General features: G+C 38.9%; 2 protein-coding genes across 2 annotated transcripts in view; both read right to left on the reverse strand.

Moving 5' to 3' along the window:
- Positions 1-2,515: 2,515 nt before the first annotated feature.
- On the reverse strand, positions 2,516-11,593 carry LOC104527579 (cell cycle control protein 50C). Its single transcript, XM_010171336.1, has 7 exons — positions 11,381-11,593; positions 10,437-10,547; positions 9,073-9,174; positions 7,584-7,674; positions 5,244-5,381; positions 4,024-4,233; positions 2,516-2,954 (listed from the first exon to the last, which is right to left on the reverse strand). Exons 1-7 carry the CDS (start codon positions 11,591-11,593, stop codon positions 2,767-2,769), a joined length of 1,053 nt encoding a protein of 350 aa, XP_010169638.1. The 3' UTR covers positions 2,516-2,766.
- A 1,171-nt stretch (positions 11,594-12,764) lies between these two features.
- Positions 12,765-24,603, reverse strand: part of CMSS1 (cms1 ribosomal small subunit homolog) — a 30,680-nt gene continuing 18,841 nt past the window's right edge. Inside the window, exons 4-10 of the mRNA XM_010171337.1 lie at positions 24,277-24,406; positions 21,379-21,438; positions 20,589-20,691; positions 19,112-19,172; positions 18,150-18,237; positions 16,412-16,500; positions 12,765-13,035 (exon numbers count right to left, since the gene is read on the reverse strand). Of these exons, the coding sequence (XP_010169639.1) occupies positions 12,952-13,035; positions 16,412-16,500; positions 18,150-18,237; positions 19,112-19,172; positions 20,589-20,691; positions 21,379-21,438; positions 24,277-24,406 (615 nt within the window). The 3' untranslated portion in view covers positions 12,765-12,951. The remainder of the gene's footprint in view (positions 13,036-16,411; positions 16,501-18,149; positions 18,238-19,111; positions 19,173-20,588; positions 20,692-21,378; positions 21,439-24,276; positions 24,407-24,603) is intronic.

Here is a 24,603-nt window from a genome sequence, read left to right on the forward strand (position 1 = left end):
AATCCCCTGAGACATGCCACAAGGAGGAGCAGTTAATGGTGGCTTTCACCATCTTTCTGCTACCTTTGTCCAGTCCTTCAGCCAGGGCTCTCACTTCTGTTTCAGCCCCTGCACAAGAGGGAATAAGCAAAAACCAATTCCAATAAACATTTTATGTAGGTAGAAGAGTACAACCCATTGTGGGCACTGAGGAACACAACTACAAAATCTTCTTGAAAAGGCACATCCATGCAAGCTCTGGCACAAGTAGCAGCATAGCTGTAGCACTGGCACAAAAGGCAGTGTAAGGAGGTTGCTAAAACTTGTTTTCCACCCTTTTGACCAAGGCATCTGCCAGGAGTAGTTCATCAAAACTGCCATTCCTGTTGCTCTGGTGTGGGCAGCACAGCCCCAAATGACAAGACAGACACTGCAGTGCTGCTCAGAGTTAACAACAGTAACTGCTGGAGCTCAAGCAGCAGCTTCCAAGGACACTGTACAGAGGGTGCAAGAAAGATGTAAGATGTGTTTGAAGCTGTGGTAAGATAAAAAAGAAGTTCTGGGTTTATAAACGAAGATTTAGACACTTCCAGAATAAAAGAAAGGGGAAGATTAGTTTGAAGATAGGCTTTCCTTGTGGAGTAGTTGACAGTGCACATTTCAAGAGAAGAGGTTCTTGCACATACCTCTGGGAGATAACGGTAGACTATGTTTTCTAAATAAGTTTGGGTTTTTTTTTTTTCTGGAAGACATTTGACTCACTGAAATACATATCATATTATGCAGTCTCCTTTTACTAACATTTTTACCAGATACTTCATGAAGAAATAAAATCAGTGACAATTGCACTGTGACTTAATCACTCAGATGACATACCATTTCCTGAAAGTCAATTTCTCAGAGGATTTAACTAAAAAAAATAAAAAAAGAAAAAAAGAAAAAAGAGGGTCTTGTGGTCTGTTTGGAGCCAGAAATCCTAAGTTCAGCTTTGGCAGCAACTACTCCCATCGGGGCTTTCCAGAGGGCTGCATGGGATTACATTTTCAAAAGGACTTAAAAAGGTTTTGAAGCACATCTCATTGTTAAAAGTGATTTAGACTAATGAGCTTAAGCATTGCTAAATGTACTGCTTCATGCTCTGTCTTGTCCAGTCCACTGAGGGGTAGGGTTCTCCCGCAGCTCCTGACAGGTTTTGATGCAAGGGTTTGAAATACTGGAACCCTGTTTCTACAGCTTTCTGATGGAGGTGACTGACCCAGACCAGGAAAGCAGACGGGGACACGCACCTTAGCTGAGCAGGTCAGCATAAACCATTGACTGAGCGAGATTGTATTAACAGGCCAGGCTGTGAACTTGAGCAGCATCCCTTCTGCTGCTCATGGCACAATTAAGGAGCAGAGATTAAAGGAAACAGTACCTTCTGTGGCTGCAAACAGATTCACTGGAGGCCATCTGTCAAAGATCACAAGCTCATAAGTACCTGAGACACTTTGAAAAGCCCTTGACAGTGGCACACAGCTTCCCTGTGCCACGTTCCCTTCTCTTGCTCTACTCTGCGATTTCTTTCTTGTTTTAGTGTGGAGGTTTTTTTAGGGGAGGAGGAGGTAAGGCACACAAAAGACTTATCAAAGGAATTATAGTGTTTTATTCCATTTGCACTTCTGCAACAAAAAAACTGTTTTAAAAAATTCAGGTGTACCATGGTATACTTGACCTAAATTCTTCAGTGCTGTTCCTACATTTTGTGAGAGACTGGAAATAACTCCTAAATGTGTAAAATTTTGAACATGAAACACAAATATTGATAAGCCTATTCACAAGCTGCAGTGTTTACTTTCTGAAAATTAAGTTGACAGACTTTCTGATGCTTTGTTTTCTATTGACAATAATAGAAATTTCACGCACAGAAATGGGGGCTTGAAAGGGGAATAGACATTTCACGTCATGTAAAAGTCTGAATGTTTGTGCAGAAGGTGAGGTAGGTGTAAGTGCAATTGTGGCCTAACAGTTCTGTAAGGTAGATGTTTCTGCTAAAGTGTTTAGCATTCAAGGAGTTTTTAATTTAAGCTTTCTATTAAATCATAATTTTTAAAATGTAAATCAGTGTTTTGATGCCCTCTAGCTTTGCAGGTTAGTCTCAGTACCTAGATAAAACCAATAAATTTGGTTTAGACAAACTCCAAAGACCTAAAAAATGCCCTGTATTCAATCATAAACTGAGTATCAAACTGTGATGAAAATGCTGTGCTAAATTGGTTGCTTTTTCAGGGTAGGTGAAAAAAGGTATATAAAACCTAAGCCAAGCCATTCAGCTCACACACATGGCCCACAAACAGATTTGAGCACTAAGTTCTACCTACTCAAGCTTTTTGTTGGATCAAGACCTCACTTTTTACCATCCACAGTTAAGTCAAGAGAAATATTGTCTGAATTAAGGGCTGAGTAAGAAATGAATATGGACCCTTACTTCTGGACAAACATTAGTACCATATAATAATTTCTTTGCCATTACAATTCTAACCCACTACGCTATCTCTTGTTTGAAGCTCATCTCACTACAAGTTTCCTAGGAAACAAATTTAGGAGCACACATATATTAATAAGAATTCAGCCTCAGGTAAGTTTGGTTTTGGATGATGGAATAGCACTACCCCTCAAAATGCTTATGTTCATCAAACCTGTTACTGAAACAGATCCAGAGCTCAGGGGAAAGAATGCAAGGTCTGTGCTGCATGTTCTTTGTTCACAGCACACCTTTGCCTTTGTTCAGGAAGCCAGGGAACCTTATTACTTTTCAAAGCATGTTTTCTTTTTTCTGAGCTTTACGTGGATGGCAGTTATGATAAAACCTGTCAGGGTTGCTGCTGTGCCAGAAACCACGTAAGCAATTCCCAGGAATGGGTTACTTCCTCCGCTCCATACCACGGTTGAAAGAATCACATGCTTCCTCCCCTTGAATTTGGTAACAGGGAAATCTGATAGAAGGATGTTAAGGTTTCACTAACTAAGTTTATGTTATTTCCAGGAGAAGAAAAAGTAGTAGTAAATGCTCAAAAACCTTTCCAAGGCATAAAGAGACTGGAGATCTGCATTTGCTGCAAAAATTTCTTTAACTGATCTGTGATATTTCTGCTATTCTACATTCAAAAACTCAGTAGTAGCTTGTGGTAAGAAATCCAGTTATTTTAGATACAGTCTCTGTGTGAACATGTACAATTTTTTTTCCCATTATAAATTTCAGATTCATAATTTACATAACTGCTACTGCATTAATTTACTGCGAAAATTCAGCTGAAAATGAGCCTTTTGGCCAGCTTATCATGATGCTACTCCACATATTCCCACTAAGGGGAAGTGCTCATCTCTACCTAATATGCTTCCTACCCAGGATGTTATGTTATTTTGCCTTCCATCTCTCCATGTGGAAGCTTTGAGAATAAAACTGTGCTACAGCATTTAAAATCATAGCTCCATCAGCCGAGAGAGAAGAGAAATTTATAGTCATCTTGACATAACTCCTGCTGACAAAACAAGTCCTTTAGTCAGCAAAGTTAATGCTGTTCAGCATGAGAGTACATTTTCACCAGCACAAAAGTTCCTGTCAGCACATGGCCAGAGGGCTCTGCCGACACAAGCATCCCGCACAGCTCAATGGCAGGGATACCTCTGGCACTCTGTGCACCCCACTAAGGGTATCTACACATCTGATTAGGCCATTATTCGTTATTTCAGCTTCAACCATCTCTTCAGGTTCCCACTTTTCAGTTTTACCCTTATTTAAAGCTCCCATGTGCTGTCTCCAGTCAAAAGTAGCCCACTCAGAAGTCAAATCCGAAGCCACATGCTGCCATTTGAGTAACACATCTTAACTCCATCTGCACCGGCTAAAGAAAATCCACTTGTAGTGTCCCATCACCCTCAAAACTAAGTCTTTTCATGGTGATTTAGTTTGGGCTGTTTTGCTCGGTTTCCTTGCTATACAAATCCCATCCAATTCCATTTCTTTGTAACCATCTAAGAGTCTTGGATAATATGAAAGGATACTATAGGAAATACGAAAAGTGTAATTCCCTGCTGGGAGGCCATCCGCAAACTGCCTTATCCGTTTGACACGACGGTAAAGATTTCTGAATGTAGAAAATGCTGACACTCGCATCCAGATAATTAAGTCATCATTTACATAACCATTGTTCCTTTCATCTTCCTCATCTAACAAATATACTGGTTTCTGCCAGTAAGGAGGTCTTGCTGTCCCTGATGAAGAAGAAAGAAAGCAGGAAAGACATATGGTCAGTGAAAACAGTGGTTGGTGACTAACTTCTGTGCCTAATCACAACCAAGACAGAGTATGAGATATGAAAGAAACACAAGGATATGTCCAGTATTGAACAATTATAACAATTTTCACCCAAGCATCTCCACTCACCTCAGACATGAATGAACAGAGCTTAACAGTACTCAGGGGTTACTACACATTAGAAACTTCAAGCATAGGAAAAACGGCGACTTGCATAAATGAAAATATTGTTTATTCTGGATTCCTGCCCCTTCAGCAAGCAACATGCTCTCTATTATGAGGAGCTTGCCTTCTTTTTTATACATTAATTTGTTCCTGTACAACCAGAGAGGCACCTTTTTGCAGTTTAATGGCACAGCCTATGATATTTAGAATCTGTTGTATTAAAACTACTTAGATAACTAACTCTTGCATATTGCATCCAGCACAGCGCTGCCCTGATCCAGAATAGGGAGCTTTTAGTCCCACTTCAACGTGGATCAACCATAACAAGGCAACAGCCCTAGGAAACAGCTGTTTGAAAGACCTAGTGATGATGGCAGCCTCACTTGTCTCACAACTGCCTAAGAATCTGCAAAGGCACAAAGAAGGAAAGACATGACATGCAATTCTCCTTCACAGATGTTTTCAATAGGAGAAAATAAAGTGACTGCATCCTTGCTTTCTCTGGACATATCAAGTATTACAAGAAACTATACAGAAGGGTGTTGACACGGGCTAACTTCAGTCTTCCAAAACCATTTTCTCTCAATTTCTTTGGTCAGTGATAAAAAAAAAATAAAATAAAGTGATGTTTTGGCTAAATTTGTCTTCTGTTGTCAGTCACCCTCTAAAGCTGCTTCTCCAACCTGCTTTGGGAGGTATTTCTCTCAAAGGCAATTCATCTCGGAATGGGAGACCCTCACACACAGTGGGGGAGGTAGGGAAGCCTTTGAAAAATATGGAACACCAGTGGAACCATTCTTACCTGCAAATGCAGAAGAGAGATTGTATGATTTTGGATTGCGAAATTTCACGTTTTTATCTGTCCACCAACTGTTTCCAGTCTTCAGCAGTGGTACTTGAATAACAGATGAGTTACGATTGTAAAAAAGATTAATAGTATCTGCCGGGAATACAAGAGCAATATGTATGAGTAAAAGACAGTCATTCTGATTGCCAGCATGACTAACAAAAACTACCACATTGAAGCACCTTTCAAGTGAATACAGAAAAAAAAATTATAATGGGAAAGTTTCCATCACGACGGTGTATAGAGTACACTCCACAAGAAGAATTAAGATTCCAGAGCCTTAGAACTTCTGAAGTTTTAAAAACTAAACATACTGCTACCAATAATCCTATTGAATCCTTGTGTAGAAATATGTGCATTTATCTCACATCTATCAACTCCTGTGTGACTAAGTTCTTTGCAAATCACTTTTGGAGCTCTCTAGCTAGTTACAGAAGTTACTCTCCTAGTTAGCTTTACTAGCATTTCGTTGACAGTTGTCCTAGATTGATTGCTTTGCTATATATAACATGTTTTCAGGGAACAGGGGAGAGGTAATAGCACAATCAAGGGAACCCATGATCCTTTGGAGAAATTTGCTTTAGTTTTATGCTAATTAGACCTTGTCTACCAACTTGGACATGGACACTTCCTTCAATAAAAAAAACATTTAGTTAAAATTGTGCTTAACCATGCCATCCTGTTTCAGTGAGCAAAAGCACTTGTTTTTACCCATTATATTTTCCTACTTAGTTTCACATAAGGCAAAAACACTATAAGTCTTAACATCTATGTAAACACCTAGGCAGCCAGTGAGATGACAGGCAGGGACAGTTAGAAGATATAGATGGAGAGGGGCTGCTTTTTAGGAAACATGAAAAAACACAATTCAGCTGCATAAGCATCAATGAAAACATACTTTATTTGATCCTGACACAAAATCTGTATTCACTCAGCTCCTTAAGGCTCAGATACACTCTTCTGAGTAAGTGATCATTCTGTGCCCCACTATGTCCCCAGCTGTTTGTCACTGGTGTATTAACAGGAGTTCCTATTCTCTGAGCTCTGCCTGCTTCAGTGCTTGTCTGACTGCTCCCTTACCTGCCAGCTTGGGTTAAAAACCTTTCCCATGGCAGGAACTTGTCCACCTTCTTCATTTTACAAAACAAGATGAGAGAGCAATTAGGCAACCAGCTAAACTGCCAAAAGTGAATGGGAAGCACACTCTAGCAGAGGGACAGAAATGAGCTACAAGAGCGGGGACTCAGACATCACCCTCTTCCTCCACATCACCAGCAGCTGGAACATTTCAACACACTGTACGCTAAGGTCTGGTGCAAAGGTGGACACGGGGAGGTTTACCTTGAGCATTTTAAAATCTTACTATCCTAGTTTTATGCAGGAGCATTCTGTTCTGCATCCAGGGCTCCAGAACAGTGTGGTCTGCAGAGATAGCTTTGCTGGCCTACGTCTGAGCCAAGTCCAGTAAATCAGACTTCCAGGGGAGGCAGATGAAAATCAAACCGATCTAGAAGTTACTGAATGCAGCTGCTGCTCACAAGTCCTCTGGTGTGGGTGGCTCAGCTGCTTGAAAACAGCTGCTGCATTGCCAAAAACTGCTGCATGAAACAGGTTAAAAAAAAAGGGGGGAAGGGCAGACACAAAGGATGGAGTAGAGGAGAAAAGTCTGTCAAGTTTTTTGTCTCCTTTCCTCCCAAAGAAATCCATTCTGAAATCTGCCAGTGTTCATGGCTAGGAGCCCTCTAAGTTTCAGCACAAATGTACTCATAGGCAGATTATGCTCACTAGGTTACGATAAACAAGATCCAATCTAGGATCAAATTGAGTAAGACTATGTATACTTCCAGCGTTCAAAGAACAAAGTGCAATCACATAGATCCAAAGGTCCAAACAAATGTGAAGAACATGTCACCTTCTTCTAAGTACACCACTGTGGGAAGGCAGAATCTTGGTTCTCCCATCAGTGTACAAGAATGTATATTCTAGCAAAGAAGTAAACTAAATCTGTTGTATCATTGTTCCTTATTTCCCCACAGACTCAATTCCTCAGTCCTGTTGCATACTCACATTGAAGAGGGTCTTAGTAAACGAAAAATCTCCCTCAGTTTCAAAATGAGGGGCAAGTTACTAAACAGTAGGAAGCAGAGCATCATATTCACCACAGTAGCACCACCAAACAAAACCTTTTATGGGAGAAAGACAGAGATCTTGCAATATCAAGACTCAGCTGGATTTGGGTAACGGAATAGTTTCAAGCAGAAATTAGTAAGGCAGATGTGGAAGGTACCTTCTTACCATTGAATATGCTGTTGGCAATAGCACCGCACGGAGCCATGGGTGTCCCATTTTTGTAGGTGGTGAAGGGTGCACAATAGCTCCTCTGAATCTGCATCCAAGGTCACAGAACAATCAGGCTCAGAACCTGAGGGTTTTGTTTTGGTTTCCTGGTGTTAATGGTTTTAATCTCCTTCCTTCTCCTGAAAAGCCACTGAATAGTTAAGTCTCAAGTACCTTTTGGTAACATTAGAGATATTTCCAAATGAATGGGTTTGTAGTTGAGGAACACTTTCCATATTACAGTAAGTAACCTTAAGGTCTTCAACAAATTCTGCTGCGGACTTGCAAACTCCAGACTACAAAAACACATTTGGGGATCTGTTATTGTTACATAGCTACAATATAAAATGTTCCACTGAAGCCCTGGCTTACCCTAGAACATCTTTTTTCCTTCTTTTCAATTTTGACCTGGGCTGCTTCAGTGGTGGAGGACAGCAGATGCAGTTAGCCACATTACTGCAGTTCCATGTGGTGAAATCTTAATGTATGAAGACACCACATGAAAAACAAAAAGCCAGTCTCAAACTTATCACATCTCTCCTATCCCAGTTCATGAGAAACTATAAATCTTCAGGTTAAAAACAGAAACATTTTCAAATAACTAATAGCTGTGTACCTGATTGGCACAAAAGACAAAAACAGTTGCACTTGGATGCAAACAAACAGGCTGACTGGACACCTGGAGAAGCAGATGTATAGGGAACATGTCTTGAGAGTTACAAGAAGCATTTTAGAAAAACAACAGATTATTATGGCACAATCATCATATGTCTTGAGAGGACAGTGTGTGGACTGTGAGCATATTAAGAAAAGCTACATTTAAGCTAAAGAAAACATGTTTTGGATTTCAAGTAAAAAAAAAAAAAATGAATGCAATGATTGCATTCTGCAGTTTCCTTATGCAGACCTGCTGCAGGTGATGCTGTCTAGCCTCCTCTTTAGACCTCTAAGGTGCATACTTCAGAATGTGACATGCTCACCTATTTAACTATAAACCTCTTCCTGCTCCTTGTCCGCTTCTGAAGCCAGATGGCAAAATGAAAGACTTCAAATAACTTAACTCTCTAACCCTACAATAAAAGCACAGCTTAAAACATTTCTGGCTAAGACAACTGAAAACACTAGAAGGAAAAGCTTTCTGTAAATTTATTTGAAAAAGACAATGTATTTTTCATCAGCACCCCTACAAGGTGCAAATCTGAAAACTGCAACACTGGACTGACATCTTTTACTTATCCCCTCAGTCTTCCTCTCTTATTAACTTATTAGACATAATGGCCCTCACAATCATAAAAGTGAAGACCAAACACTGGAAATATGTACCTTCTTATTATTCTCTAGAGCCATCTTAACACACTTACAGTTATGCCTAGTTAGCTTTCCATATGGTAAAAGATGCACCTGATGGAAATAGTGATGATCTCATAATATAAAGAAGAAAACTTACATTTACTTTTCGACCCAACAATTGTGGGTCACTTCTTGATATCACGTATCGACGGTGGTTTTGATAGAAGTTTTGCAGGCCATAGTACATAAAAACATCTCCCTAAAATTCAAGGATTTTCTTCATTAAGGTGAGTTCATGTAGACAAAAAGAAATCCTATTACTTGCTAAAAAACAGAGGGGAAGAGGGGAGAGGGGAAATACTCAATTCATATTTAAGTGTTGATAACTACACTCTAAGCAGTTACTTCAGTGGCCACTGGCTAGAATCTAGCCTTTACCCCAACTGAAAGTTTTAGTATTTTGGCAGAAAATTAAACATACTTTAAATCACCAAATGAAATCTAAAATAAAAATGCCTGATTATGGCATTCAAGATGGCATGGCTGGCCATGAACCTGCAATGACTACTAATAATTTTGTGGAGACACAGTCATTTTCCATAAAAGAAGGTGCATAAAAACTTTCAAAAAAGTGCCCATTAGCTCTTAATTCCTTCAGATTTTTTGAAAAGTAAGGCTGCCTCTCATCAACTATTTGAACCTGTTGGATAGCTCAGTCCTGTAACTAAAAGGAAAACGCTAGGCAGGCAAAAACAAGCAAGGAAGAGGATTATTAAACTATTAAAAAACATTATTCCGTTAAATAAACTTCTCATCTGAAACATCATTGCAATCTGAAGAATTACAGAGTATTTAAACAGCCTCTTCAATACTAAATAACCTTAAAGTGACTTTGTAATTTAAATTGCACTGTAATTTTACGGGATCATTTATGTAGTACTAAGCATAAGATCTCTGGCAGAACATGAAGCATTTTAACAGTCTCAGCAACATGACTCAGTAGTTTAGGACAGGAAATGAAGGATACTTTTCCCAAACGAAACTGCAGAATGACATTGCTAGACTTGAATTATTTCAAGGACCTTGGGGATTAACATCATAACCCTAGTAAAAAAGACTCCAGGGGTTTACTTATGACAAGCAGTCAGAGCTTCAGATTTCCTTCTCATTTGAGAGATTAATAGTGCAGTAACAACTAGGGCAAGGGTTTGCTACTGACTCAAGCGGAGAGATACAGACAGAAGTCACCTCCACAATCAAACATCATTTCCTCCATCCCCATCTTCTCCTTGGACATCTCCCAACCGAGGACAGAGGTAGCCTGATCTTGATTATTTTTAACATGTACCAAAATAAATAGCAAAGGCAAAAGAGTAAAATTTTGACTATTTCATGTTTTTAAAAAGTACAAAGAAAATTTAGCAGGAGCTTTACAGAGCAGAATGACTGTATTTTATCATATAGGAACGTAAGTAACAGGAGGTACTAAGCAACTTGAGTTGGTTTCTCGCATCCACTTACCAATATATCTTCTTTTAGTGTGAAATTAACAGAACAGTGGCATTCCTTATTCCAATTAGAGGAATTTTCACGGAGTTTTGAACAATCTGAGCATTTATCCGAATAATCAATCTGTCAGAGAAGTGAACAAGCAGAGATACTGTAATAAAGGACATGCACAGAGGAAACAGTTAGTGTTTTAGCTTCAAGACTTCTCAGAGCAGTTCTCTTGTAAGTGACTCTGGACTGCCAAAAACATTGTTAAAATTCGACAGAGACAGAGAATCAGGACTTGGCCTCAGTGAACATTCACAAATTTTATCCCTAGTTTAAAGCTGTTTTAGAGTTGTTTGATGACTGTTGCAGAACCTCCACATCTGCTCCTCGGCAAAGGAGTGCTGAGTGAAGAAGGCTTCTGCAGCTTGGTCTGGCTGACCAAGTAGTGCTTGACAAATCCCCACACGCATTAAGGCCCACCCCTCTTGAACAGCCTGGACGTAGTGCTGAGTGTTGGCTCCAACCAGGAGCCTGTTAACACCACCACAGGTCTAACCAACCTTGCCTCCAGGAGAGATTTAAACATCAGGGGTCCCTGCATTTTAAGATTTTGCCCCAGCGAACATGTTTGATGTTCTAGTACCAAACACTATCAAAGCAATTAGTTTATTTCCCTTCAAAAATCCGGGAAACAGTGACAACATTTCACATATTACCAGCCAGTGTCAGTAATTACTACCCATATTGCAGATATTACCACCCAGTTAACCCACCCAGTGCTCGGCTCTAATTGGTGACCAACTGCCTATGAGGTCTTTCACAGGAATATTGGCTGCTGGACACATGTCTGAGGCATGAAGCCATTGCTATCATCTTTATCCAGAAGCAAAAATTCAAAGACTTTTCCCCCCAAATGTAGATATTCTATGAAGAAGAGACTGGGCTAAGAACATCGCCCCGAAACGAACCTGGATTTCTCTGACGCTGTTTGCTGCTAGTATGAGGCAGACTCCCACAGCAAGGCAGAACATGCCTGTGAGAAAGAAGCTAGAGAGCACAGTCGCAAAGGTGAGCTGAGGCTTCCAAGCTGGTAGCTTCTGCTGTTTGAATGCACTGTTATCTGGACATCTGGAAGGACGCGCCTCTCCTTCTTGCAGAAGAAAACTTGTCTTGTTTTTCATCTTCTTTTTGGTGACAGGAAAGAATAAAATACTTGTGCTGGAGAGTGTTTAAGCTGAGATACTGTCCTTACTGTTGGGAGACTATTGTTTGTTCAAACCTGCATTATGGCCAGGAATTACTTATTAACTAGATCTCTCTCTTCCTCATTTTCTACCTATGTGTCTTGATCTCCATGATCAGCTTGTACCAATCAAATGTTTGTTTACTTTGGTTAAGGTGTCCAGCTCATGCCTCCTGGAAAAGCTTAAATATATGCTTTTTCCTGCCCCACAATTCAGTAGGATTTGTTATGTCTCATTCCTTTGCAGGGATACTGCCAGCTATACTGGAATTTCTGTGTTAATCTCAGATGCATTATTTCTTTTCCCTTCATTTCCATAGCTGCCCAGCTAACAGGCATGGCATACAATGAAAGGAACTCTACTCAATTGCACTGGATGCCACTGGAGGAGACTGCAGGTGCTGAGACAGCACTGAGCAGAAAACATTGCTTTGGAAGACCAAATCGATTTGCTTAACCTACTATTTTCATTGCTATTTATTCAGATGCAATTTAAAGTTGTAAAAAGATGTTCTTTATCACAAAAGGGCAACTCATTCTCAAAACATCTGATTTGGACCAATGGCTTTCCCAGATGCTGATGATTTTATCACCTCTATTCCATCTTGCCCTCTGAAAAAAATGCACCCATTCCCTACTATCCACAATGACAGAAGAATCACCCAGATATAATTGCCTTTTAATTTAAATGGACAAAGAGAAGAATATTTTTTGCATATTTCAACAGTTTAACCAAAATAAAGTCTCAATATACAGATAATTTATGATGTAATAGCACAAAAAAAAAAAGAAAAAAAAAAAAAGGGGGCATTTGGCATTTGGCCAGATGGGTGAAAAATACCTTTTTGACAAATCACTGAAATTCATACAACATTTTCAAAGATCCTCTAAGGCAAGAACTAGATTATCACTCTCACAAGAGAAGTAAAGGTCTCCTTTGGGACAGCAGAGGGAGATAACAGAGAACTGAAATGTACAAAGACTTTCACACCCAATGTTGCTCATCTTCAAAGTCTTAAAAGTGACACAGTAGTAAATCCAGCAGGTGAATGCAATGGACCTCTAATTTCAATAACAGATTGCTCCTGCAATAAAAATCATACGAAAACTACAAACAAAACTTCTGTTTTATTATTAAAAGGAAACTCAGAAAAAGTTGCAATGTGCATTCTTTCTGCATTGATAGACCTCTGAAAAATCAAAATTATTAATTCCATCACCAATGAATCACTTGCCAGTTGCAGACAGGATAACAGTAAAATGCAGCTGCGAACAATGTCCTTGTTGGTAAAACTATTAAAAGAGTCCCAGCTTCACAGACCCCTCTCTGCACAGCTTTATAATACACATCTCCAGTAGATCAATTGTTTCTTTCTTTATCTGAAGAAAACAAAAATCAAAGAAAGCACCAAAAGTTACTGATAATGCTTTGTCTAAATACCCTTATTTATTTACTCAGGCACCTCACTACAGCACTAGAAATTAAAGAAGAGGTTCTCATACAAGGTCCTGAGCTGTACAATGTTTCCATCTTGTAAAATAACTAACATTTGCTCTGCAATCCTAAAGTACAACTATGGCTTGTGCAGTCCCATCTAACAGGGCTAGAGCTCAGTTGTCTTCAGTACGTAGTTGATAAAGAATGCCACAGCAAGAGATCCACTCTGGGCTGCAAAATCCCTGCGGGACTTTCCAGAGTATCAACAGGTATCAAGTAGTCCATTGCAACTTCCACAACGTTGTCTGTGTCTGAGACATCCGAATGAAAGCGAGAATAAAGGTCAAGTCTACATGTGCTGCATGCAGAGTACTTTGGTTTATAACAAGGATATGGCTGCAGTTTATTGCTTATCTAAAGATAAAAGACAAATGTACTTGAGAGTAAATATTGACTACATACTTCAGCAAGAACACAAGATTCTCTGACTTCATGGTTAGTCCAGAGTCTCCTATAGCTCCCTCTTCCCACTTACAAATACCTTATTTGAGTTTTTTCTCAGGATTATATCCTTCTGTGCCTCCACTTTGTACAGGAATAAATGATGTGAGAAAATCTGACCAGTCTTTATTCCTCACTGGACGTACTACATGAGGGTGAAAACAATTCTCTTTCTATTCCAAGTCTGTTTCTTCCAAACCTTTCTACTTTCACCTGAAATTTAAACTTTCTTCATTTTCAAAATTACTCAAGGCTCAGTGTTTGTATTCTTTGCAGACAATATTGTTTTTTGTTGAAAAAACTCCATTTAAATCTTACAAACAAATAATTTGAGGACTTGAGATAGCTCTGTATTGCCATCAACCTCTCTACACAAAGATTTGAAAGAGGGAAGCTTGTCCTTTGGTCAGATCAGAAAGTATACAATCAATTTTTATCTAAACCTTTACGCTTCAGTATAAATCAAGCACGCCATGACAGAGTCTGATAAACTCATTTACCCCACTGCTGGTTTCTTTGTGAGCTTTCTTTTTATTTCCTTCTCTCCACTGTTTGGGATGGAAACAGAGAAAAGAATCCAACAGCATTAACTAATGAGATGTTGAGCCATCTGAAAGAGCACTGGATCAGCATGCCACCCACTATGTGGATGTGATGAGATATAGGACTCTGCGAGGATTCATGTGTTTTTAAATTCATCAGAATATACCACTGTGTACATAATTCTCCACAGAATATGAAGTGAGTACAAAAACATCAGGTAGTTTGCACCTTTAAAATGAAGCTATGGATTTTCCATGAATGGACAAAAAGTACATGTGCTTTGAGCTGTTCTTGCTTCCTGGCATAATTACAATGAAACGTAGCAAAGAAGCACTTTAAATATGCCAAGAAATTATTGACAAAGTGAGGTTTGGATCAGGGTCAGTATGCCTTGTTTCCAATTCTAAGGGCATAATTTTGCCACCACAACTAACATGGGATGAAAAAAATTAGTACATTTAACTACCAGTTCTCTAAATTGTGTTGTTGGTACTGTAATTCCTCACTTTTTTTGAGCAAACTTATTATGAATCTTGGCATGTATTTGACAATTTTTATACAAGTAGAGGAGTAAGATCCTCTGTTCACTAAGGCTGTATTCCATATTTCAAGTCTGCAAGTTGCCAGAAAATCCTATTGTTTCTACTCTGTTAAGGATGCCTTACCTCAAAAACATTATTTGGGTATCTTTTATTACTGACATTCTTATAACATTCAGGAATCTGCCTGATGTATGCAGCAGGACAAAGAGCTGGAAGATACTTCGCTTACAGAGCTCAGCATGTCAAAAACCTTTCTGTATGTTGTGTTACCTGAGTCAAGTCATGTTTGAAGACTAATTGCATATTCACTATTCTGTAACCACACATAAATATCTATTCCTTATGCTAACACTATATATGAAGGTGTACGATGCTTACTTGGTTTTAACTTGAACTAAGCCTTAATATTTTGATGTTAAGATAGTCTTAAGATTTTCCCTTAATAAAACACATCTGGATTCACAATTTTTGGCCTATATTCCTAGACAGACATGCAGAAATTATATGATGCTACCTACAGTGAGCTGAAAGGGGTAGTTCAAGTTTGCAATAGCCCAAAATCAAATATTAGCAACATAATCTTCATTCTTTTTTTGGGGTGGATCACCTATAGTTTATTGTATGTATATTTACTTCAGCTGACTTAAAAAATCCATCCTACTGCAACCAGTACCTTTTGTACTACTATCTTGTGCTAATATAGACCTGAATTCAAGTTCTCTGCTCTTTAAAAAACTTACAGATTAAGTGCAAGCACCACACAAAAAAGCTTTATGTATTTACCACAAGAGGGAGCCTCCTTGCCTCAAAAAGCAGAGCTGGTTTCTTTGCTACTTCATTTCTGCGATGTATTTTTTGCCAGGTGCTTTATCCAAGATCATTAGGAACATGTACCTTTGTGTATGTGGGATTGCAAAATACAGCATATTCAAATATGTTGACAAGTGCAGAGAAGAATTAATGACTGATAATTTGTTTCACTTGTGAAACAGCTTCATGTCTATATGCAAAAGTCCTTTTCCCTAGAGATTCTGCATATTGGCCTAAATGTGCAAAAAAATGGAAACACTGTGCAGGAAGTGGGGAGATTTCTAACAACAACTGGTGAAGGAATCTGCCTCTTTCACTCTCTGCTGGCTAAATACCAGCTGATGTCCCACAGCACATGGTAAACACGCCTTGTCACAGCAATAAATGAGAAAGCTGGGTTACAGAATTGAAAAGAACAGGGAATTATCTTAAAAGGAGTCTATGAATGATGAATGGTTCTACATAGTTCATACCCTACCTGTTGCCAAAAACAAAACTAAAACCAAAACCCAAAAGAGAACTGTCTGTAGATTTACTCACAAGAAGCTACCTTACTCTCAGATGGAAACAAATAAATGTTTCCCCAAAGTTTTATTTAGTTTTTGAGGAAACCTTTGCACAAAGTCCTCTTACTGAGAGAACTTGCCAGGAACAGATAGAACAACCATCTAGCATAAACAGGAGAAATTCACAGCACAGCCCTAAAAGTGTGACTTACAACCAAAAAGGAAAAAATCTTCCTCAGGAGGTAATTTTGAGACATGAGAGTAAAGACTTACCAGTCAAACATTGACTTCTTTGTGTTTCTAGACCACTGAAGTCAGCTTTACAGAAAGAAAACCTCACTGACCAAGATCTGGGCACTAGAATCAAAAGTATTGAATACAAAGAATATAATATATTATAGGTGCTTATACAATACCTCAGGGATATCCATCATCCTCCTCAGTTTCTGATCTCTCCAGTTCCAATCCAGAATCATGTATTTTGTGGAGTTCAAGCACAGGCCATCTAAAAAAGCAACATAAATTTTACTACCAAGATAATATGACATGTGCTTATCAAAATGATTTTTGGCTTTTACATCTTTTGCTGTCTGTTTCCAAGGAAACTAATCTTTGAACACTTAAGTACTACATTTGCTGGTTGGAAAACTAATGCACTGACACTGCAAACTCCCTTAACCACATAATCCCATGCCTTTTTGGAAGATAAACACAAAAGCAGAACAACTACTGTTGCCAGGCTTGTCAAGAGCTAACATCCTGCCAGAAAACAATTCCTCAAGCTTCCTCTTGATGAAACCGCAGGAGTTGAATTTCCACAGCTGATGAGGAGCTGGTAAGTTACAAGGACCCTAGCCTGAAAACTCCTGTTAATGGGAACTGACAGCGTTTAGCAATTTACAGGGCTGGGTGCTATGTGAATGTGAGTCAGGTCAGCGGTGTTGCTGAAGAATTCCTTTATCCTCCAAATAAATGGTGGTGAAAGAAGTAAAAGGTCCTTTCTGGTCTGGCCCTACAGCTATTCTCCTCTTTTTCCCTCATCTTTCCCTGGTCTTCTACGTGATTCCCACAATTTTTTTGTATCAGTTCTGACTCCTCTCCATTCTCTAGTGACCTGGCACTGCAATACTAAGGTGTCAAAAAAGGACTAGACATTAGGATAAGATGATACACCTTGTGTCCCTGCCATAAGCTGCCTCCACCTAACATGGCAATGTGCTGATGTGCTGTGCAGTAACGATTTAATGTTGGTGGAGGGCATAGGATGCAACAAAATGATGCTACTCCTGTACCCTTTTGGAAGGAGCGGCAGAGTCCCAATCCACAGCCAGTCCCTGACCAAGAAACCACAGTCAGAGCAAGGCAGCGTTAAAAAAGAGGAACAGAAAGTATCACCTTATAATCTTCTCATTTTGTTGTTTTCCTTTGTGTACACAATGTCTATTGAGTAAGTAAAACTACTCAAAATTTGGGAAGAGAAAAAGAGATTTATATAGGATAATTAATTTTGTTACAGGCAAACCAGAAATAAAATAAAATCAGCAAGCAGATCTTTCATCCACCCCTCACAAAAGTTTACACTGAGCTCAGAGTGACATAAGATACAAGGATTTCTGCCATTATTTCCTTTCGATTTACTTGCAGTGTTTAGTTTCCAGGAGCTTTAAATCTTACACCATGGTTTTGCAATCACTTTCAAGTGAAGCATAAATCAGTATTTCTGCCAAAAAAAGGAAGTCTCCCATCTCTGCCTGCTCATTACCTGATTTTGTGTGCACACGGGTTTTGTTTTAATTGAGATTAGTTCTAATTGGGATCAGTTCACTGAGCTGCCGAATAGACTCTTGGGCTAGCACAGGAAGTAGGAAGGGGCAGTAAGTGGACACTGACTGGGGGCACTTGGGGAGTACTACTCTGCCTTTCTCTGGTAATACTGATTTATGCCAGCTTTAAGCGATCGTAAAATCAACTACTTGAACCTTGACCTCATTTTGACTGACACAGTAGAAGTGGAGAAACAGAACTGTACAGTTCAGTACCCAAATCCACAGATTCATGTCAACCTAAGTACTATGAAAAACAACCGGAGTCTCACTTCTCATGAGACCAAGTATAAGGTACCTACGGAGAAAACCCTCCTTGTTCTCCTCCTACCTTGCTCCACTAGCGCTTTTACTCTCCCAGGAGTTCCAACCCCGATGTGGAACACACCTTTCTCCAACATATTCATCTGTTCTTTTATCTAATTTGAAGAGAGAAAGAGAAACCACAGTAAAACCACAATTGCTTAAAAATTTCTTTTCAAAGAGCTGGAAATAAATTCAAGATCTCATAGTATGTCTTTCTAGAATACCATCAAGTAATAAATGCTATTCATCTTTCAAACTGTCAAACTGCTATATCTGGAAGAAAATTTAAGAAATATCAGTCAGCTGGGCATCACACTTCTCTAGAAGTTCAGTCATTTTCAACTTTGAAAATCTGCTATTGCATCAGCTATTTTTGAAGGTGAGAACAGTACGCTTCCTTCAGCATTTACACAAGTTCTCTGGAAATATCTGGAAAACTGACAAAGTTGAAATAGCTCTAAACTCCTTCAAGATGAATACACTGGAAAAGGGTGAAATAAAGCAAGTTACATTTGTGTGTCCGATAGTATTTATATCAAAGGCCAAATATCCATTCATGACTTCCAACATCCCCATAATTTGTGCTCTCTAACAGGTATGGATATTAAATATCCAGGCATCCAATTGTCAGAATGCAAATATGGGTGCTGGTGCAGTCTGCTTCTACAAACCTATGCATGTGAGCCTTCTATTTAAGCAGGCAAAAACCATCTGAATGAGCACCCCACAGGAATGTGGAACATCTTTAAAACAGCACATGCATAAGCATCTACATTCTGCATAGGATTGCAGCAGAGATGTTGGAGATGGTGTTTGGGTAGATTCCTCAAATTACAACAATAGGTTACCAAAGGAAGCATCACCTAAAGAAAGGAACATATGAACACTATATGAAAGGCACGATTGTTAAATGATTTAAAAAGAAAATGGTACGACACTAGTTAGTTGTTTAGTTGTTCTACCAAAATTCCCTTGCAGCTCTCTTACCTTTATGTGCTTTGCAAACAACTTGAGAACTCTGCAGTCTCCTTTAAATGCTGTCATTGACCTAGCAATAAAAAAATTGAAAAAGGAAATGCAAGCATCAGGGCTGGGATTAAGACCACACAGGAGGAAAGCAAAATTAACTGGCATTTCTCAATATTCTTGAGACACACAGTCCTCCAGTGACCCCTACTTGTACTTTGAACACTATGTACATTCTTGTTTGCTACTTGATCAACAGTGATCAGCGACTGGGCCAACACAATAGCAGATATCAGTAGGGAGCAATACTCAGATAATATTTAATAATTATGGTCTGTGCTTTCACAGCTAACAATTCAAAACTGACTAATCATCAAATTCCAATTAAAAAACCTCTCAGTTACTGAGATACAGGCATGAATGAATATGGGTGTACGTGCACAAAAGGAAAGATCTGTGTATGGATTAATCTACACTTTACAAAGTCTTCCTGCAGCATGGCTGCTGGGAAAACCTAGGTTGCCAGTCTTTACTGCAGAGATTGCCCAAATTCCAGTTAACTAGAACGAATCTGTCAGAAAACCTTACTTGTTCTGACAGTATTGGCACAGAGTAATAACTCTATGTTCTGTATTAATCAAGCAGGAGACAACATATTCAGTATTTACAGAGTGTCATTTAAGACAGCTTTCTCTGCATGTTTTTTGCAGTGCAGCAAATTTTTAATTTTCTCTTGTTTAAGGCTAAAGGTTTACATGCAAGTATACATATAAACCACCTAAGTCTCAGATGGTAATATCTGCATGCAGGGGCTAAGCACTACAGGCACATCTCCCCTATCTATGCTTCCGTCTGTGGCGTGGAGTCAAACTTCCCAACTCTCCATCTCATGTTGTACTGACAGATAATCACAGGAAATGGGGTCAAGACACAAAAGACAGTGATGAAATACATTAATTCATCAACGTCATCAAGACTCCTGGAATGAGAAGAGGGAGGACAGAGAAGGGAAGAAAGGAGGACAGGGAACACTGAAAATCGTCATCTCTGCAGAGCAGTTTTGCCAGCTGAGAATACAGACACAGACCTGGAGGTACCCAGGCCAGATGCACTCGTTGGCACTTGAGGCCCTGGAACACCATGTCCTCATTGCCTTTGGTGCAAAGTCACGATTCCTAGTGGTGGATCATGATGCTTTATGGGTTTACTCTGCTCCCAAATACAACATGTTGCAAGTTTCCCCAAATTGGTTACACTTTTTTTTTCCCCCACAAAAATAGCACTTCCATGCAACTGAAGTACTAAGTATCACTTCAGTATAAAACCAAACACCACACTCCCACAGTTTAAAGAAGCAAGGGATATTGCATCAGTTTTGAGTCAGTGAATTTGTTGGCTAGCAGGGGACAGTGTCCCAGTTTTGCCTTTAGGTCTGTGGTTCCAAGACAAAACCTCTGACTGACTGCCAACCTCAACATAACATTTGCTATCGACATACTTGATGAGTTCCAAGGCACGAAGGGCAGAACTGCAGATAACCAGCATCACCACCGACTTCTTCTCCTTGTGGTTTTTACGGAGTTTTGCCCACTTAGGACAGACTGCAACGAAAAAGCCCGTGTATACACACAGAAAGTACCACATGCCACAATTTTAAATTACAAGAGTACATGATGAATGGTAGCCAGCAGCAAGAACACACATGCTGACTCCTATGAGGTCTGGGACTCTGGCAACACTTTTACATTTAGTCATGGCTGAGAAATTGAAAAATAAAATGCCTCAAATAAATAAAATGCAGAAATATCACATAACTGAACAGATCAGATAAGTATTAAAAATCAACAGTTTGTAAGGTGACAAACCCATTGTCTTAATTTGGCACATACCATAATTTGCATCAGAGAAAACCAATTGAGAAGATAATTCACCAGCCCAGAAGTTCTATATAAATACATACAAGAGAATGAAAATACTCTTGGTTCATGTCACAAGAGAGCTGCAGGATTTTTACTGTAAGATAATACATACACCTATCACAGTAAATTACTGGCAAATAATCCCTAGCAATTAAAAGAAACCCTAAAACATTTTGATACAAAAGAAAAGATAAGAGTAAAAAAGAGCCAGAAAAACAAGACCTGTCATAAAAAAAGAAAAAGAAAACCCTTTACAATTATGAATACTTCATAATTAAAAATATGTGGAGGTGCAGATAAAAACCGCAACAATATTGCATTAATGATGTTTTTCATACAACTTCAGTCTCATGCAACATTTTAACTCACTTTCCTTCAGATATGAAGAAAAACTGTGGGTGAGATCATTGGCTGGCAAAAAACAGGAATCTGAAAATATAAAAGGAAATAATATTTTTGTTGATGTATTTTTAACAGCAAAAGGAGCATATATACTTGCAGCATAACCACTACTTATATTGATGAAGTCACAGCTGTGTTAAATAAAACCCATCATCAATAAATTACCATTTGTGAAACAAAGATGAATGTACACCTCATATACAAGACGCTTTATATTGGATAAATCAATGAAGGTAACATCTCTCACCTCAATCGCAATTCCTTTCTTTTCTCCAATCATGAAAAACAGGGCTGCACAGCTGTGACATACATACTTCTAAAAGTTTTCGTATGTCTTTGCCACAATCAATCGAAGGTCTTAGCCAAAAGCCTTACAGTCAACTTTCTAGACTGTTCCTCTGATCTACCTATCATGGAATACATTTGTAGATCACCCAAACAATTCATACTCTGTAAATACAAGGATCTACCACTAATCTGCTTCTCAATAAGTTTGTTCCTCTTTCTGGCCTTTCATATTGTGGTAATCTACCTAACTATATCGACCCTAATGGTAACACCTACGCTGCATTTCAATGCCGTCCTCTTCCTTCATTTCCCACTGACTGCCTACCGTTTACCTGGTCACTATGTTAACTAAAAAGTCTGAAAACCACCCTGTGGCAGACATGCCATTTGACTTTAAGCTTCATATAGAGGCAATGAAGAAAGACAATGTCCTAAAACAGGTTATTTGGAAGGTCTTTCCTTTCTCCAATGTCTATATAGAGAGTCTAAATTCTTAACATGGTGATTAAAATTAGATGACCTGAAAACTTGTGATTGTTCTTAAGGGTCCTTTGCCTGATGAAACAATACACTTCCAAAGAGCATTAACAACTCTGTCTTCCCACACATTTGTCGTTGTTCTGCGTGAAGCACAGCACCTCAGGGTGCCTGTCTATGGAATGAGATGTTTGCTGATATATTTTAGCTAAATTAAGGTTTCCTTACAGATGTTACTCATGTTCACAAGGATGGTGCATTGTGCTAATGCTGGCAGCGTCAATCCATTGTTTTCATTGGAAAAGACAATGTCACAAACTTAGTTTGCAGCTGATGCCTGGCTGAAGTCCTGCCGGTGTAGTTTCTTGAGAACAGCCATCACTGTATCTTCCATTGAATGGGTGTTGTCTTGCTAAAAACTTCTCTTTTGCACTGATTCCTTTTATTAAATCCCGAGACTGAAATTTATTTGGACTTGAGCTCCAGACGGAATCAATGTGTATGAATGTGACTTACTTTAAAAATCATGTTTAAAAGATGCACTTGATGCTAATGGGGAAGGACAGGGGCTGCCCTTCCATAAGTATTTGGGGGTAACAGGAGAGCTCTTCACACCCACCATGGTCCTCTCCTCCCAGTGGCAAAATACCTCTGCTCTTGTTTCAGTCTTCTGAATACATTGTCTCATTAATGACTGAACAATTCAAAAGATGATTCCTAAAGGACACTGAGCTTCAGTCACTGACTTTTTACCAACACTCCAACAACACTGGAGTATAGACAACTATTTTAAATGAAAATTTCAGAAAGAGGGTGAAAACCACATAGCTCCAGACTGCAGCAAGAGACTATGCTGACAAACCTGACCTTCTGCACCTTGTCAGTTAACAAGAACATACAACTCCAAGTAGTTGCCTGTTATTTGCTCAGTGCTTTGACGTGAATGACTTGACAGCTGTAGAAGTTTGTAAACTCCTTGGCACTCTAAGCCTCCAACTCCCAGAACAAAAAGAAAGAAAAAATAACTTCATCCAACCCAAGAACCAATCCATATGGAAACAGGTCACTTCACTATCCCAAAAGGCTCTTCTAATATGAAAGAAACCAAAGCAATTTATTATTTGCTAAAAACTCTAAAGATGTAAAAATATTTAACACAAGCTTTTCAAAGCCTATATGGGACTACTCCAGGTTTTCTTGATTCAGCAAGAAAGCTGAACCTGCCCCGTAGGAATTAAAGAAGGGTCAACCTAAAATCATGGATGTTAAGGAGGTGCATATTTATCTAGAAAGACAGGCTTAAACATTACGAGAGAGAAACCACTGCTGGGCTAGAAGGCTCCTATACTGGGCAGAGGTCACTAAGAGTTCAAGAAGTATCAAAGGTATATGCAGGCTAGTTACCAGGCTGTTTGCTCTTCATGAGCACTACCAACAAATAATAGACAGTGCCTATAAAATGACAGTGCCTCTTTATCTGCAGAGAAGTGCAGTGTTGCCTTCATCTCTAATGCAACCTCCAACTCACAGAAGCTAACCCTGCTCTCTCCTGCTTTGCCTCCTTCTATCACTGGCTTTTAACTGGAGACAGAATATGGGAAACCAAGAGGGTCCTCGTCATGGTTAAAACTTGGTCACTTTACACTGAGACCAAAACTACCACATCATTTCATGCCACTCCCTGAAAAACCACTGTGTTCAACGTCTCATAACCATAATCTCCTATTATGTATCTGAATCGACTCAGATAATGCCAGAAACAAAACACATTTTCACTTTCTCTGTCAGCATCTTGGAAGCTATTATTAGGAATCATATAATTTCTATTACAAAAGTGGGCTCTTGAAATAAATACTTTAGAATAAAAGGACATATTTAAACAATGATTCTTTTCATTTCTGTAACACCAAGAAACCTCACATTTATTCCAAAGAAACTAATATCTCTACTTAAACAGTAAATTAACATAAGAGTATAAGAAAATATTTCCATAAATTGTACAACTCAAGACCTGTCCCCAAAATCCTCTTTCTTCTGCAAAAGAACTCAACAGTATAATGAAAAAAACGTTATTTACCTACCAAACACAGGATAAGTTACCTGACAGCTTTAATTCCTCCATTTCAATCACTGAACGGTTTTCACCAAAATGTTGACTAAGCAGATTTTGTAGATCTGCAGGGACACCAGGTTTTGGAACAGATTTTTCCAGAATATCAGAAATTTTCTTCTAAAAAAACATGGAAAACAGATTAATTATGGCATTTCTATAATTTCTGCTCTTTGGCTACCTAACAACTGTAATAACTAATAACTGTAAATAAATGTTCCTCCATAAATTTATACAGTTATATATAGTCTTAATTACTGCTTAATTAGAAAAACACCTTACAAGAGAACAAGATTCCCATCATCTTTAGCAGGAAT

Source organism: Antrostomus carolinensis, unplaced genomic scaffold (assembly GCF_000700745.2).
Source record: "Antrostomus carolinensis isolate BGI_N321 unplaced genomic scaffold, ASM70074v2 scaffold24647, whole genome shotgun sequence".
NCBI lineage: Eukaryota > Metazoa > Chordata > Aves > Caprimulgiformes > Caprimulgidae > Antrostomus > Antrostomus carolinensis.